The following is a 17,192-nucleotide window of genomic DNA, read 5'->3' on the forward strand; positions in this document are numbered from 1 at the left end:
ATAGATTACCATGTTAAAAAAGTATACATTTAAAGTATTTAACCCCTTAAAGACCAGGCCAATTCGAGTTTTTCCATTTTCGTTTTTTCCTCCCCGCCTTCCAAAAGCCATTACTTTTTTATTTCTTCATCAACATAGCTTGTTTTTTGCGGGACAAGTTGTAGTTTTTCATGGCACCATTTATTCTACTGCATAATGTACTGGGAAGCTGAAAAAATCTATATTTTTGGGGTGAAATTGGCAAAAAACAGCGATTACGCAAATTTTGGGGGGTTTTGTTTTTAAGGCGTCCATCAAGCGGAAAAAAACTACCTATTCACCTTATTCTACAGGTTGATATGATTACGGCACTACCAAATTGATATGTTTTTGATTTATGTTTTACTACTTTTAAAAAAATAAATAAAACTATTTGCTAAAAAACATTAATGTATTGTCGCTATATTCTGAGCCATAACTTTTTTATTTTTACATCAATTTAGCAGTGTGAGGGCTTAAATATTGTGAGGCAAGCTTTAGTTCTCACCAATACCATTTTGGGGAACATGCGACTTTTTGATCACTTTTATTTTTTTAGAACTAAGGTGACCAAAAACCAGAAATTTGCATGTTTTATATATATTCTTTTTTACGGTGTTCACCGAGCGGGTTAAACAACGCTATATTGTGATAGTTTGGACTTTTACGGACGCGGCGATACCAGTTATGTTACCTTTTTTTGACATTGGTTTAGGGAAAATTTTTATTTAATTTTTTTAACATTATAAAAAAACTTTTTAACTGTTTTTTAGTTTTTTCATTAGTCCCCCTAGGGGACTTGAACCAGCGATCGTTGGATCGTTTGCATGATATACTGCAATATTAATGTATTGCAGTATATCGTGATACAGACACTCTACGTTGAAGCCCTGCCGGAGGCGCAGTGCTTCAAAGGAGTACAAAGGTGGCAGACCTGGGGGGCTTCATTAGGCTGCCATGACAACCGTCGTCACCGGCCGATCTCGTCATGTGGGGGCGTTATGGCGTGTTTCAGGGGGTGCCCCCCTGATTCTAACAATTTAAATGCCGCGGTCGCGATTGACCGCAGCATTTAAGGTGTTAAACGGGCGGAATCAAAGTGATCTTTGATTCCGCCCATTGCAGTGAGGTGTCGGCTGTATAACACAGCCGTTACCCACTGAGTATGAAGCGAGCTCAGCCCGTGAGCCCATCCCATACTTCCCCTTAATGGCTGTCTCATAAATGTACGTGACATGTCGTTAAGGGGTTAACGTTTTTTTTACTGGATAGCGCGAGATTGAATTGGAATATTACAAAATCAAATTTTATAACTTAACACAATTCCAGGGTGGACACAAATGTGTTATTCAGGACCCCATGGTAAGTTGTTTTTATAACTCTAGTGGAAGGTGTAATAGCAGCCATGTCAATACTCACCCAGCACAAAAGCAGGTATAAAATAAATCAGTCTTGTCAATTTTCCCGAAAGAAAATCTCCCGGCCACCCCAAATACTCACCTCTCCCTTTTCCTACACTCCTCTGTACTCGCGGGCACCACCACAAACAACATCCTGTCGCTGACCCTAATATCAGGATGTTGTGTGCGGCTGCGCTCAGGATTGCAGAGTACTGCAGGAGTGGGAAGAGGTGAGCATTTGTACTTCTAATCTGGGGTCTGCATAGGGAATAGTAGTCTAGTTTGGGGTCTGTATAGGTGACAGTAGTGTGGTCTGGGGTCTGTATAGGGGATAGTAGTCTGGTCTGGGATCTGTATAGGGAATAGTAGTACAGTCTGGTGTCTGCATAGGGGATAGTAGTCTGGTCTGGGATCTGTATATGGAATAGTAGTACAGTCTGGTGTCTGTATAGGGGATAGTAGTCTGGTCTGGGGTCTGTATATGCAATAATAGTCTGGTTTGGAGTCTGTATAGGGGATAGTAGTGTGGTCTGTAGGGGAGATAGTAGTCTGGTCTGGGGTCTATATTAAAGATAGTAGTCTGGTCTGGGGTCTATATTAAAGATAGTAGTCTGGTCTGGGGTCTGTATAGGAGATAGTAGTCTGGTCTGTCTCTATAAAATGAGTCAATATTAATTTATGGTATTAAAACAAGTTGTGGCACTCCGCTTTAAATCACTTATTTGCGGAGTTCTCGCTACCTCCATTTTCACAGTTACCTGTAGTTACCTGAGTTTTGATGCTGTTTTTATGCCGTTTTTGGTGCAGTTTTTTTTAGCCAAAGCCAGATGTTTATCCAAAAGGAAGGAAATGTATAAAGAAAAGACTGATGTATCTCCTTTTTTGTGTCCACTTCTTTGTTTTGTTTTTTTAATGAAATCTGCTATTATTGTGGAAAAGTAGTAAAACATAAAAGAAACTAAACATACACTATATGGACAAAAGTATTGGGACACACTTCAATTCAGGCGTTTCATCCAGTCCCATTGCCACAAGTTTATAAAGCTGAGCACCTAGCCATGCAGTCGCCTTTACAAACATTTGTGAAAGAATGGGTCCTTCTAAAGAGATCACTGAATTCCAGCAAGGTGCTGTAATAGGATGCCACCGTTGTAACAAGTCAGTTCCTGAAATTTCTTCTTCGTGGTATTACAACAAAATAGAAGAATTTAGGAACCACTGCAATGAATTGGCAGACCACGTAAAGTTATAGAGCGGGGTCAACGATTGCTGAGGTGAAAAGTGCATAAAAGTCACCAATGCTCTGCTGACTCAATAACTGCAGATTTCCAACCCTCCTCTGGCATTAACATCAGCGCAAAAACTGTGTGCCGGAAGCTTCATGGTTTTCCATGGTCGAGCAGCTGCATGCAAGCCTTATATTACCAAGTACAATGGCAATCGTCGGATGGAGTGGTGTATAGCACTGGACTCTGGAGCAGTGGAAATGTGTTCTGTGGAGTGACGAATCACGCTTCTCTATCTGGCAGTCTGATGTACGTGCCTGGATTTGGCGTATGCCAGGAGAACGTTATCTGACTGCATTGTACCAAAAGCAAAGTTTGGTGGAGGAGTGAAAATGCTATGGGGTTGTTTCTTAGGGGTTGGCCTAGGCCCCTTAGTTTTAGTGACGGGAAATCTTAAAATTTCAGCATAACAAGACATTTTGGACAATTTTATGCTTCTAACTTTGTGAAAACAGTTTGGGGAAAGGCCTTTTCTGTTCCAGCATGACTGTGTCTCAGTGCACAAAGCAAGGTCCATAAAGGCATGGTTGGGTGAATTTGGTGTGGAAGAACTTGACTGGCCTGTTCAGTGCCCTGACCTCAACCCCATCATACATCTCGGGATGAACTAGAACGGAGATTGCAAGCCAGGCCCTCTCATCCAACATCAGTGTCTGACCTCACAAATGTTCCTCTGGATGAATGGGCAAAAATGCCCACAAACACACTGAAAAATCCAGTAGAAAGCCTTCCTAGAAGAGTGGAAGCTGTTTTAGCTGCAAAGGGGAACCAACTCCATATTAATGCCTATATATTTAGAATCGGATGTCATAAAAGCTCCTATTGGTGTCCCAATACTTTTGTTTATATAGTGTATTTGGTAATCGTACCAACCTATAGAATAAAGATAACAACATGTTATTTATGATGCAAGGTGAATGACATAACTTTAAAACGGAAAGAAAACAATGACGCAGTTGCTATTTTTTCTATCCCCCCCCCCAAAAGAGCTAATAAAAGTTAATCAATAATTTATATGTGCCTCAAAGTGGTTCTAATAAAAAAAATATGACCCCCCCCCTACAAAAAAGACCTCATACATAAAGATCCAAAGTAGGCCGGTCCTAAAGGGGTTAATCAGTCTTGGAGGGCATTATGGCGCTGATTGAAACCACTTGGAAGCCATACCTGGCAGGGGTATAATCTCTAGTAGCTTTAGTAGAATATGCTTCTACAGTTGCATGTGTTGACACGGTTAAGTTCCAGGTCGATCTCTTACAATTTAGAAAGTATGCTCTTCTGCCTTAGAAATTGAAAGCGCCAGGCAAACATTGCTTTTAAGGTCTGCATTGAAGCCGTTTATAGATTGCATTATGGGATTGTGGCTTACAATAACATTGGGGTTCCTCCTTCACAACATCGCAAACAGGTTCTGGTTCTTTTCCTTTTATATAAAAGAGATATATTTTATATTAAAAATACAATTCCTGTGCACTTAAAAAAAGCCTATTAATTCAAGCAAGAGGACTTATTAGATCTTTTGGAAGTTTGTTGTTGGAAATAATTTTCTTGTTTTTTGGAAATCTTCCAATCTTTTTAAGTAGCAGAAAATTCAACGATATGTCAGTTTAGCACAAGACACTTAGTTCAATCCTTAATTGGGCTGATCAGTGTGAGAATAAACTATAAAATAACACAAGCCATTATGGCACACATTAGTGCAGGACCTGCAGAAGGACCTGCACAGATGTGGTCACATGACCATTTTTTCAGGTCTCAAAGCCAGGGGGTGGAGCTGCAAGGCTACACAGAGGAGGATGAGAAGAATCATGAAGACTATGTGAGAGTCTGGGGTTTGTAGTTATTTCAGGGTCTGGTCTGGGGTGTTTTTATTTTGCGGTCTGTTTTGGGGTTACTTAAAGGTCTGGTCTGGGGTATAAAGATATTTCAGGGTATGGTGTGGGGTCTTTTTATTTTGGGGTCAGGTATCAGGTATGTATTTATTAAGTGAATTTGGTCTGGGATCTGTATTTATTCTAGGGCACTCTCTGGGTCTGCATTTATTTTTGGGTCTTGTCTGGGGTCTGTAGTCATTCTGAGGTCTGGTCTGGGGTCTTGCTCAGGGATGTGTATTCGGGGGTCAGGAATCTACTTATTTTGGGGGTTATACTTATTCTGGGGTCTTTATTTATTCTGGTGTTTGGTCTGGGGTTTGTATTCATTTTGGTGTGTTAAATGGGTCATATTCACTACCTGTGATTGTGAAAGCATTAGTTTAGCTGTGTTTGGGTGTCATGGCCCACCTAAATAGGGCGAGGAAATATGTTAAAAAAATACTGTGCTACGCTTATCACACCGCTTCTCTGAATGCCCTGATGTAGCTACAGAAAAGCCAGCAAGTATGGTGCGAGTCTGTGTGTATATACTATATATACCATATGTGTGTGCTTGTTACGAGTATAAGCCTGTCCCTGGCCATCTTCCGTATGAGTGTTAATTACCATACGCTTGTCCCTGGTCATCCGTATGGCAGGATCCCTGCACTCTCATCTTCTGGCAACCTCAGTAATTGGAATACCAGACAGCACTGGAGCTTAAAGAGATGAATAAACCACTGGACAGCAGGCACTTGACTTAGAAATGTGCCCATTAAACCATTCACTTCCATAGACCACCAGGGATGTTCCCATTGACCTCTTTACTACCAATAACCACCAAAGCTAGTATCAGCTAGTATCAGAGCATGTGAATAGGAAGACTGTAGCGTTTTTTGCAAGAAATTTTGCAAAGAAATTCTTTAATATGAGGAGGAGCCTGTCAACAAATTGAAGCCAACAACAAATGGAGGCAGCTAAAGACTGTACACCCGACAATACATCTGCCTACCGCGCGGTAGGCTTAGATACAGGGCCCCAGTGGACTGCATTCTTATACTTACTCTCCTCGCTCCTGAGCCGGGTTCTCTTCGGCTCTGGGCACAGTGTGGGTCCTGACGCCATTCAGCATCACAACAAAAAGGGTGGCGCACATAATGTTGTGACGCCGTGATGCTGAAAGGCGTCAGAACCTGTGCTGTGCCCGGACCCAACTCAGGAGCGAGGTCGGTAAGTATAGGCAAATGCAGGATTTTTAAAGGGGGGTTTCCAAACGCATACTTTTCAGACAAAGTTATTTTCGTCACTCTCTCGCTACCCTGTTTTTTTACGCTACGCGTATTGGTCTGCATGTATCCACCAGCCGAGCCCTTATGTTACAAGTTCTAATAAAAAATGCCTCAGGTGATATGTGCTGACCACTACTGGTAGCGTAAAAACCAGCATAGATAGTGCCACACTCAGTGAGTGCCCTTTGGAAATGGTACCCCACACTGCCCCTGTAGATAGTGCCACAGTGCCCCCAGTAGATAGTGCCACACAGCCCCAGTACACATAGGCACACATAACACACACATACTGGAACATATACACACACAGAGACATATGTACAGAGACATATACACACATAGGCACTTACCATCTCTCCTTGCTGACAGTCTCACAGACTTCTTGCAGAATGGGCTGTGGGTGGAGCTTCCTCCTCTGTTCTTGCTGCTCTTGTTTCCTCCTTGTGTGTAACAAGAAGCAGAGAGCATAGAGCTCAAATGAACTGCCCAGTGGCAGCCCCTACATGCGCACCCCTAAGGCCGGCCCTGGTCATGTGATAGACACACAGGTGCAAGACTGATTACAGTTACAGTATGTGTATCGAAGCTGTGTCTTTTAATGAACAGAGCACCTGTGTGATCATCACATGACCATGAGTAGATTTTAAACCCTGGAAGTCTACAGATTTCTATTGAATGATTGCAAGCAGAGATCTGGAAAACAATTGGGAATTGATACAGAAAGAAAATTGGACAATTGCATAACTTTTCACTATACAAACAAAAGAACATTCATTTGCTAAAATTGGTATAGCCCTTTAAGTCCTCCTCCAATCTCCCAAATGTGATGTAAAAGGGGCTTTGGTTTGGGGCTAATTTCTTTAAAGAAAAAATTTGATCATGAGTTGCAGAGGACTTGCAACTGCTACAAAATGTCTGTGACTGTTACATGTGGTTACCCTGAAGTAAATAAGTAGTCAAAGCACAGCACCAGCCTTATTCAGACATTATTTAAAGGGGACCTGTCACCAGCATTTCACCTATTAAACCAGCAATACCGGGTGGTAGTGGGTGAAAAATTATTTCTATATACCTATCTTCTAAGTCGGATCTGTACCTTTAGTATTAAGATTTTTAGTGTTCCTGCACTGCATGCTAATGAGCATAAAATACAACCTATAAGCGCAAAAGAACAGGGAACATAGCACCCAAGAAAATATATATGACTACTAAGTAATGTAAAAAGTAGAAATCTTTATTAATGATAAATAGCAACAATACATGGTAACACAACAGTACAGAGAGGGTATAACTCCAATGAACTTTTAACAGCAGGTGTGAGTAGAGTTCAATGGGTGAAATGCTGGTGACAGGTTCCCTTTAAGCCTATTATTTATGTGCTGTTTTGCATGCACATTATGACTAATATTACTGTGTCTATGTACTGAGGTAGGTTCTGCTACTGTATCTATACAGCGAGCTTGATTATCTTACCGTATCTAAGCTTACCGTAAGTTTTGTTCTTTTACTGTATTTACACCTTGAGCTTGGTTCTATTATTCTGTTACCGTATCTGTATCTATGTACAGTTTAGTTCTGTTACCATATTCGTACCTATGTTCTGTTGCCGTATCTAAGCAGTAAGCTTGATTCTGTTAGTGTTTCTATATACTGAGCTTGGCTCTGTTACTATATACAGTATGTACTGTGCTTGGTTCTGTTACTATATCTCTGTACTAAGCTTAGTTCTGTTACTGTATCTAAGTATTGTGATGGTTCTGTTACCATATTAATGCAGTAAGCTTGGTTCTGGTACAGTATTTATGCCATAAACTTGATTGTGTTTCTGCTTTAATGTACTGAGCTTGGTTCTGGTAGCTTATCAACGACTAAGGTTGGTTTTGGTACTGTATTTATGCATTAGCCTTGGTCCTGGTACAGTATCTATGCAGTTATCTTGGTTCTGTTACTGTATCTATGTAATGAGCTTCATTCTTGTGCTGTATGTATGCACTAGGCTTGATTCAGTTACTGTATCTATGCACTACACTTATGTAATTCAGGGCAGTGGCAAAAAGATTTAGACGCTGGAAGGGGGTGGGGGCACACTTTCCATACAGCCCAGGGCCCATGGTACCCTTAATCCGCCCCTAATTTTGGTATGTACTGTAATGTACAGGTTGATGGGCAGCAAATGACTAGACAATTATTGTGATTAAATGCCTATTAACATCTTCATTGGAGTCTTCATCCTCGTCCTTCGTCACAGATCTGGCCAAAAATACCGAAAGCAGTAGCATGTTACACTACTGTTTTGGTTAAAACCAGGGACACCCTGATGGAAACCTGATGGATCTATTAAAGTCAATGGGTTCCATCAGGTGACGATTGTCTTCCAGTATTTTCTTTGTTCTGCTCCTCTGCATTTCTTTACTGCATTTAATATTTAACCAGTCCGTTACTCTTAGCAAGAGTCTTTCTCAATAAAACTGAAGATATTATCAGAATAGTTGAACGAAACAACTCCGGCCTCCCAATATAGTCTAGGACGCTGCTCTCTTTACCTCTGTTTGTTCATATGCTCTCCAGACAATAGGTACACTTTTCTGTATAGATGCAGTAGCTGTTATGCTGGAGACCTCACTCTGGCACTGACCCATGCCCAGATTCCCGTTGTCTGGCCGCCTTGTTTCCTCAGCTCCAGCTGTGGTTTCATTCAGGGTACTCACTGGCCTGTTCCTCTGCACACAGCTGTCCTTGCAGACAGCTTTTCTGCCGACAGGTCACACAGGCCACCTATGGAAACCGTTCTCCTCACATATGCACTGACAGTAACAATTCACACAACCACTTCCTGTCCTGACCGAATGTCCTTCCCTTGGAAACAGCCTCTCCAATTATAGTCCCTTCTTCTGCAGGTTACCGACAAACAGTTACATGTCTCCCCCCTTTTTTGTGACTGCGGGTTTCAAAACTTCACACTTTCTACCTCCCCCTTGCTGTATACCATTCTTCTCTCCTACACTGAAGAGCAGGCCACTTCTTCCTGCTTCTTCTCACCATTCTAGGTTGTAATTTCTCCTCAGGCCTCTCCTTCTCTTTGCTGCTGAGATGGTTATTCAAAGTTCCTGCAGTGTGACATCTGAGAGAGGATGCAGACACAGGATCTAGTCGAGACTAGTTGTCAGTGTTTAATAGGTAACAACAGGATTTTTTACACTTGCAGCAAATACACCTAGCATAGAAAAAACTAACGAGGGAAAAGAGATAATTAAGATCTATTACAAAGTGAATTTTTTTAAACTTTATAGCTATAAGCCTCAATTTGTCTAAGGCTGGATTCACACATTGTGTATTCGTTGCAGATTTTGGTGCAGATTTTTGGGCCAGAGCCAGAAGTAGTTTAAAAGTTATAGAGAAATATAAAGGAAAAACTTATACTTTTTCTGGCTTTGGCTCATAATCTGCAACAGAATCTGCAACAAGTACGCAATCTGTGAATCGAGCCTAAAGGTGACTTGTTCAAGTATTTTCTGATTATATATTTGATGGTTTCTTTGGTATATTCTAGGAAGGAGAAAACATATTCTATTTGGCTGTTGATGACATAGACACAGACACTGAACTACTTATTGGGTACCTTGACAGTGATATGGAAGAAGCCGAAGAAGAGACAAAAGAAGTTGTGAATGTGGTTACCAAAGAAGAGGAAGAGAGCATTAAAGATGTTCAGCAATCTGGGGAGAAAAGTGAAACAGGTTAATGTTATTGTTTTGTAGTCTGGGATATAAAGTTAGCTCTAGGTTTATTGTATGAAGGTTAAGAGAATAAATGCAGAGTGTTAACTAAGACATATACTCAAGCATTCGGTTGTAGGAAGCAAGATATAAAAAAGCACTGAACAAGACTCCGGTATCATGATCGATATTTGCTGTCTAAAGGGAAAACCTTAATAGGATCTTCTGATCTATCATTGATATGACTGAGAAGATCATATTCAAGTATAGAATGAAAGGGCTCTATAGAGAGGTCCAACCCCTTTGGCATTGTTTATAGATTTCTGTTACTAAAGTTCCTTCTACGATATGGAATGTAAAAAAAGTGACGATCGACAAGTCAGCTCGTCGATCGTCACTCGTTTGCTCCTTTCACAAGGAGCTATAATTGTTAATGTATGGGGACAGACGATCGTTACTATGATCATTCGTCCTCATACACTTCCATGTTGTCTGCAGCACATCTCCCTGTTCACACAGGAAGATGTGCTGTCGACTAGCCACCATTTTATTGGCCGCAAAACCAAGCTGATAAGCCAATGGACGCTCGTTTGCCCGATCATTACGCTAAGGGCCATTTAAATCAATGACAGTTTGTGTTTTCGTGTTGTGTAAAGATTTTTAGTTAAACAAATCTATGAGTTGTGCCATAGGGGTAGAAGCACTCTATAGGGCCTTTTTATCTGAAAATATGTGATGGCCTGAGATCACAGAATTAACTAGTGTGATCTTCTCACAGGTATCTATGGCATGTCTGAAGATAATTTTGATTGGACTTCAACTTTAAGATAAAGGCTTAGTCCATTGGCTAGGAAGGAAGACGATGGCCAGGCCCAGAAACACTAGTCAAGAGCAATTCATTGTATGTGGAGATTACTTTTATCTTTGAAAGTACTTTCAGGTAATTGAGCTAAAGAGATGCGACAAGGTGACAAATATGTCCTAATAGGGATATGTAAAAATAAATGCTAAAGGGAATGCAAAAATAAATATAAACATAATTGACTGAATAACTTAATATTACAGTATTTAATATATAAGCTAATGACCACTGTTGTGTGTAAATGTATAGTTGCATAATAAGTGTATTGTTTTGTTATGTACCTTTCCTTTTAACTTTCTAGAGCACAGCAATTGGAAAGATAATCATGACTGTCCGCTTTGTGAGTCTAGTTTTCACAGTCACGAAATCTTAGCAGAACACCTTCAAGCTTTGCATCAAAAGCCAAGTGAGGAGAAGGAGTTCAAGTGTAGAAACTGTGGGAAGAAGTTCCCTGTAAAACAAGCTCTACAACGACAGTACGTACTTGAAATGTTTTTTCGGTCATTTAATGTAATCTGCCTCAATTGTCCTGTATACGTCTTGAAAGTGTGTTCAACTTTCTAGCGCAGGTTTTACAATTAAAGAAGCGACGTGATTGGTTGTTTTGGCAGTATTTCAATTTTTCATTTGTACTGCTTTGTATTAATAACATCAATGTGTTTAGTACTGACCACATCCTATTTTCTCTATAGCCGTTGTTGCTTGGTGTTCTGTCAGTTACGTTGGGTTCGGAATGTCCAAATATTGCTTGCATTTGTGAAATGAGAAAAAGTTTTGAATTAGTATTTACATTTATGGAAAAATCTGCACAATGTTTTTAAAGGAAATTTACAGATTTATGCACTTGTCACAGAGACAACAAAGTAACTTTTATATAGCGACAACATATTTTGAAATGCTTTACAATTAAGGGATATCGTAAACATACAAAATGACAAATAATAAACACAAATGAAAATCAAGTTGGGAGTTAACATCTTTGAGGGTCCACAAACTGAACTCCAAGCGATTGTTGGGAAAAAAGGGACTAATCACTATGCCTCAATAGCTCATAGCTGCAAGTCTATTGACTTGAATGGAGCCCTTATGCATATGGTGTGGGCCCCTTATAATAATTGTTGACGGTCCAAGCACCTCCACTGCTATATGTCTCTCTTAGATATGGTTTTGGTATAGTGTAGATACCACAATATTCTCAAAATATGTAATATGTTCATAGGTATAATGATTTCTACTTATTCTTTTTTGCATTTATTCATAAGCATGCATGCAGAGTAAAGTTTAGGTTATGTTGTATTATCACATTGTGTTACCTTTATGTTATGACCTTAATTGTGCTCACCGTCTTTGCATAGTTTTTTTAGTTTGTTACAGATATAGCTTATGTTATAGCTTTATAGCAGATAAGAATGATTAACATTTTTTAAACATGTAAGGCTTTTTTCACACTTGCGTTGTGGCTATCGTTTATAATGGATTAGTCGCACGATAGATGACCCCCATTGACTTATAATGGGGTCTGTCGGGTTTCGCCAAGATGTCAGTAGTTTTTTCCCATCAGGAACGTCAGAAACTGCAACAGAGTCGCCTAACGGAAAATAACATATTAATTGTGAGTGTAACAGTGTAAAATGTCATACATTTCTGTAGCTACAGGGTAAACAGGCAGCTCATGTCATTTAGTCTGTTTTAACATATTGGGAGAAATGTATTAATACTGTGTTAAAGGGGTTGTCTAGGATAACAAAAATATGGTTGCTTTTTTCCAGAAACAGTACAACACAGGTTGTGTGTGGTGTTGCAGCTTAGCACCATTAAAGTTAATGAGCCTGAGCTGCAATACCAGATATATCCTGTTGACAGGTGAGGCGCTGTTTTGAGAAGAAAGTAGCCATGTTTTTCTTATCCTTTCAAACCCCTTTAAATGGAAACTAACAAACAATGTATGCTAATCTAAACAATTTATACTAATCTTATAGTATACCTGATAATATATATATCAAGTTTGTAATTTACCTACTGTTAAAATTTAGCTATTGTATCCATTCAAATTCAGTGTGAAGTTACTACCACTGGGTGTCTCCCTTTCTGTAATCTGCTGTTCAGAAGGAAGGGGGAATAGGAGCAAAGAGAGAGAGAGATACAGATACACTGCTCATATAAGTTTATAGAGAGAGGAAGGGGAGCAGGAGGAGGGAGCAGGAGCAAAAAAAAACACATACACGCTGCCCATAGAAGTTTATGGAGAGGGGTGGGGGAAGCAGGAGCAGACACAGGCTTCTGGTAAGATTTATATCTCACTCCGGTGCTGGATTCACAACTACACAGCTCATTACTGCTGGATAATCTCCTCCATGCTGCTGCAGCTTCTATATATGTGATAGATTGAGATAGGAGAGCAGAATTCTTCTCTTCTTTGTGTGCAGTGTATGGCATGACATGATGGGCGCTAGACTGCACCCACTAACTCAGAGAAAATGGAGAATTAGAGATAGAGCCTACAGAGGGGATACTGCTAATAAAATAACAGAATACAAGTCATATAATAGCAAGAAATAGTGTTATTTCTCATGTACACACATATGACAGCTTATTCTGAAAAGTCATCTGAAAAGGTATGCTTTAACCCCTTCCCTCTTTGGCCACTTTTGACCTTCCTGACAGAGCCTCATTTTTCAAATCTGACATAATTAAATTTATGTGGTAATAACTTCGGAATGCTTTTACCGATCCAAGCGACTCTGAGACAGTTTTCTCGTGACACATTGGACTTTATGTTACTGGCAAAATTTGCTCGATACATTCAGTATTTAATTGTGAAAAACATCAAAATGTAGCGAAAAATTGCAACATTTTGCATTTTTCTAAATTTAAATGTATCTGCTTGTAAGACAGGCAGTTATACCACATAAAATTGTGCTAATTAACATCCCCCATATGTCTACTTTATGTTTTCATCATTTTTTGAACATCCTTTTATTTTTATAGAACGGTACAAGGCTTAGAACTTTAGCAGCAATTTTCAAGAAAATTTCAAAAGGCTATTTTTGCAGGGGCCAGTTCAGTTGTGCAGTGGCTTTGAGGGCCTTATATTTTAGAAATCCCCAATAAGTCACCCCATTTTAAAAACTTCACCCAAAAAAGTATTCAAAACAGCATTTAGAAAATGTCTTAACCCTTTAGACGCTTCACAGGAACTAAAGCAAAGTAGAGGTGAAATTTACAAATTTCATTTCTTTTTTTAGAAATTAATTTTTAATCCATTTTTTTTGTAACACAGAAGGTTTTACCAGAGAAACACAACTCAATATTTATTGCCCAGGTTCTGCAGTTTTAGGAAATATCCCACATGTGGCCCTAGCGGGCTAATGGACTAAAGCACAGGCCTCAGAAAAGGAGCACCTAGAGGATATTGGGGCCTTATTTTTATTAGAATATATTTTAGTCACCATGTCAGGTTTGAAGGGCTCTTGCGGTGCCAAAACAGTGGAAATCCCCAAAAAGTGACCCCATTTGGGAAACTACACACCTCAAGGAAATTATCTAGGGGTATAGTGAGCATTTTGACCCCACAGGTTCATTGCAGAAATTATTGGAAGTAGGCCGTAAAAATTAAAATCTAAGTTTTTTCAAAGAAAATGTAGGTTTAGCTAATTTTTTTTTATTTTCCAGAAGGACTAAAGGAAAAAAAGCACTGGAACATTTGTAAAGCAATTTCTCCCGAGTAAAACAATACCCCACATGTGGTCATAAATAGCAGGGCTTAGAAGGAAAAGAGCGCTATTTGGCTTTTGGTGCTTAAATTTTCAGGAATGGTTTGCGGAGGCCATGTCGCATTTGCAAAGCCCCTGAGGGGACAAAACAATGGAAACACCCCACAAGTGACCCCATTTTGAAAACGAAACCCATTGAGGAAATTATCTAGAGGTATCGTGAGCATTTTGACCGCACAGGTTTTTTTTACAGAAACTATTGGAAATAGGCCGTAAAAATTAAAATCTACATTTGTTTCAAAGAAAATGTAGGTTTAGCTAATTGTTTTTTTATTTCCACAAGGACTAAAGGAGAAAAAGCACTGCAATATTTGTAAAGCAATTTCTCCTGAGCACGGCAATATCCCATATGTGGTAATAAACTGCTTTTTGGGCACACAGTAGGGCTCAGAAGGGAAGGAGTGCCATTTGGCTTTTGGAGTGCAGATTTTACTGGATTGGTTTCTGGGCGCTATGTCACATTTGCAAAGCCTCTGTGGGACCAAAGCAGTGGAAACCCCCCAGAAGTGACCACATTTTGAAAACTACACGCCTCAAGATATTCACCTAGGGGTGTAGTGAGCATGTTAACCCCGCAGGTGTTTTGCAGAAATTAGTGTGCACTCGATGTTGCAGAGTGAAAATGGGATTTTCCCATAGATATGCCAATATGTGGTGCCCAGCTTGTGCTACCATAACAAGACAGCTCTCTAATTATTATACTGTGTTTCCCGGTTTTAGAAACACCCTACATGTGGCCCTAATCTTTTGCCTGGACATTTGACAGGGCTCAGGAGTGAAAGAGTACCATGCGAAATTGAGGCCTAATTTGGCGATTTACAAAGTATTGGTTCACAATTGCAGAGCTCTGATGTGAAATAATAAGAGAAACCCCGGAGAAGTCACCCCATTTTGGAAACTGCATCCCTTAAGGCATTTATTAAGGGTGTAGTGAGCATTTTCACCCCACAGGTCTTTTCCATAAATAATTGCGCTGCGGTTGGTGCAAAGTAAAAATGTAAATTAGATATGCCATTTTAGATATGCCATTTCAGTGGAAAATATATTGTGCCCAGCTTGTGCCACTGGAGACACACACCCCAAAAATTGTTAAAAGGGTTCTCCCGGGTATGGTGATGCCATACATGTGGAAGTAAACTGCTGTTTGGGCACACTGTAGGGTTTAGAGGGGAGGAAGCACCATTTGGCTTTTGGAGCATGGCTTTGCTTGGTAGTAGATTTGTTTGAATATTACTGGTCTTTCCATTTATAATGTGGGGGCACATGTAAGCCGGGCAGAGTACATCAGGGGCATAGTCAGGTGGTATAATAATTGGGTTAAAAAAAACAATAAAATAATACATAGATGTGTGTTACGGTGTGCTCAGTCCTTTCTGCACAGGCCGGTGTCGAACTGATAAATGTCCTTCCTTATCCCCCTTTTGGTCCACACTCCGCACCTTTGCAGTTTGGGCAATTTTGCTGGGAAAGTGTTGTCCTGGTATAATACGGGCACCGTCGCTTCCAGCGGATATGTTTAGGCCCTAACGTTCCTGGTTCCCTAATTTTAGGGCCTTGATAATTCGCCTCTTGAAACAGAAGAAAGGTTCCCCTCGGGCCAGCACAACTGCGTATTTTTTTTATTTCCTGACTTATGGAAGCCTTAACTAATCTTATTTTTTGATAGACGTAGTGGTATGAGGGCTGTTTTTTTGTGGGACGAGCTGTAGTTATTATTAGTACCATTTTGGGGTACATGCGACTTTTTGATCACTTTTTATCCTATTTTTTGGGAGGCAAGGGACCAAAAAACTGCAATTCTGGCATAGTCTTTTAGGTTCTTTTTTATACAGCGTTCACCATGTGTTATAAACTACATGTTAACTTTATTCTGCGGGTCCGTACGATTCCGGCGATACATAATTTATAGCACTTTTTTTTATGTTTTACAACTTTTTGCACGATAAAATTACTGTAATTATTGTATTTTTTCTGTCGCCAAGTTGTGAGAACCATAACGTTTTAAGTTTTTCCGTCGACGGAGCTGGATGAGGGCTTGTTTGTTCCGAGACGAGCTATAGTTTTTATAGGTAAGATTTTTGGATACATGCGACTTATTGATCACTTTTTATTCCAATATTTGTAGGGCAAAGTGACCAAAAAACAGAAATGCTGGTATAGTTTTTAAAGGTTTTCTTTTACGCCGTTCACCGCGTGGAATAAATAACATAATAATTTTATAGTTCAGGCGATTACGGATGCGGTGATAACAAATATGTATGGTTTATTATTTTTTTCAATAATAAAGGACTTGATAAGGGAACAGGGCGATAGTGTTTTATTTTATTACTTGAAACTTTTATTATTTGTTTTAAAACTTTTTTACACTTTTTTTACACATTTTTTCAAGTCCCACTAGGGGACTTGAAGGTCCAACTGTCAGATTGTTTTTTTTCTAATACATTGCACTACCTATTTAGTGCAATGTATTAGATCTGTCAGTCATTCACTGACAGCAAGCTGATTAGGCTTCGCCACCCAGCGGGGCCTAATCGGCTTCCGTAATGGCAGAGCAGGAGGCCATTGTTAGGTCTCCTGTTGCCATAGCAGCATCGGCAGCCCTGATTGCATGGCAGGGCTGGTATTCTGCTAGCAACCTGTAAGATGCAGCGATTGCTTGCGATCGCTGCATCGAAGGGGTTAATAGCAGGGATCGGAGCTAGCTCCGGTTCCTGCCGTTACAGGTGGATGTTAGCTGTAACATACAGTTGACATCCATCACTGATGACGCCGGCTCAGCTCCTGAGCCGGTGCTGTCTTGCCGTCGGCTACGGAAGCCTTTCAGACGCCGCCGCCAGGCTGGGGCTGGAAGTTTTCCATGCTAGGCAGACTAGGCGGCCAGTATTAGGCCTCCGGTTGCCATAGCAGCCACCGGAACCCCAGAAATTCAATTGCTGGGGTTTCCGATGAGCTGCAAATAGCTTAAATGCAGCGATCGTGTTTGAATGCTGCATTT

The 17,192-nt window shown here is 40.2% G+C and overlaps 1 protein-coding gene across 1 annotated transcript in view; it reads left to right on the forward strand.

Annotated features, from left to right (window-relative positions):
* PRDM5 (PR/SET domain 5) overlaps nt 1-17,192 on the forward strand; it is a 275,353-nt gene that overhangs the window by 59,104 nt on the left and 199,057 nt on the right. Inside the window, exons 4-5 of the mRNA XM_075849722.1 lie at nt 9,397-9,583; nt 10,726-10,900. Coding sequence (XP_075705837.1) covers nt 9,397-9,583; nt 10,726-10,900 — 362 coding nt within the window. The remainder of the gene's footprint in view (nt 1-9,396; nt 9,584-10,725; nt 10,901-17,192) is intronic.

Source organism: Rhinoderma darwinii, chromosome 1, assembly GCF_050947455.1.
Source record: "Rhinoderma darwinii isolate aRhiDar2 chromosome 1, aRhiDar2.hap1, whole genome shotgun sequence".
NCBI lineage: Eukaryota > Metazoa > Chordata > Amphibia > Anura > Rhinodermatidae > Rhinoderma > Rhinoderma darwinii.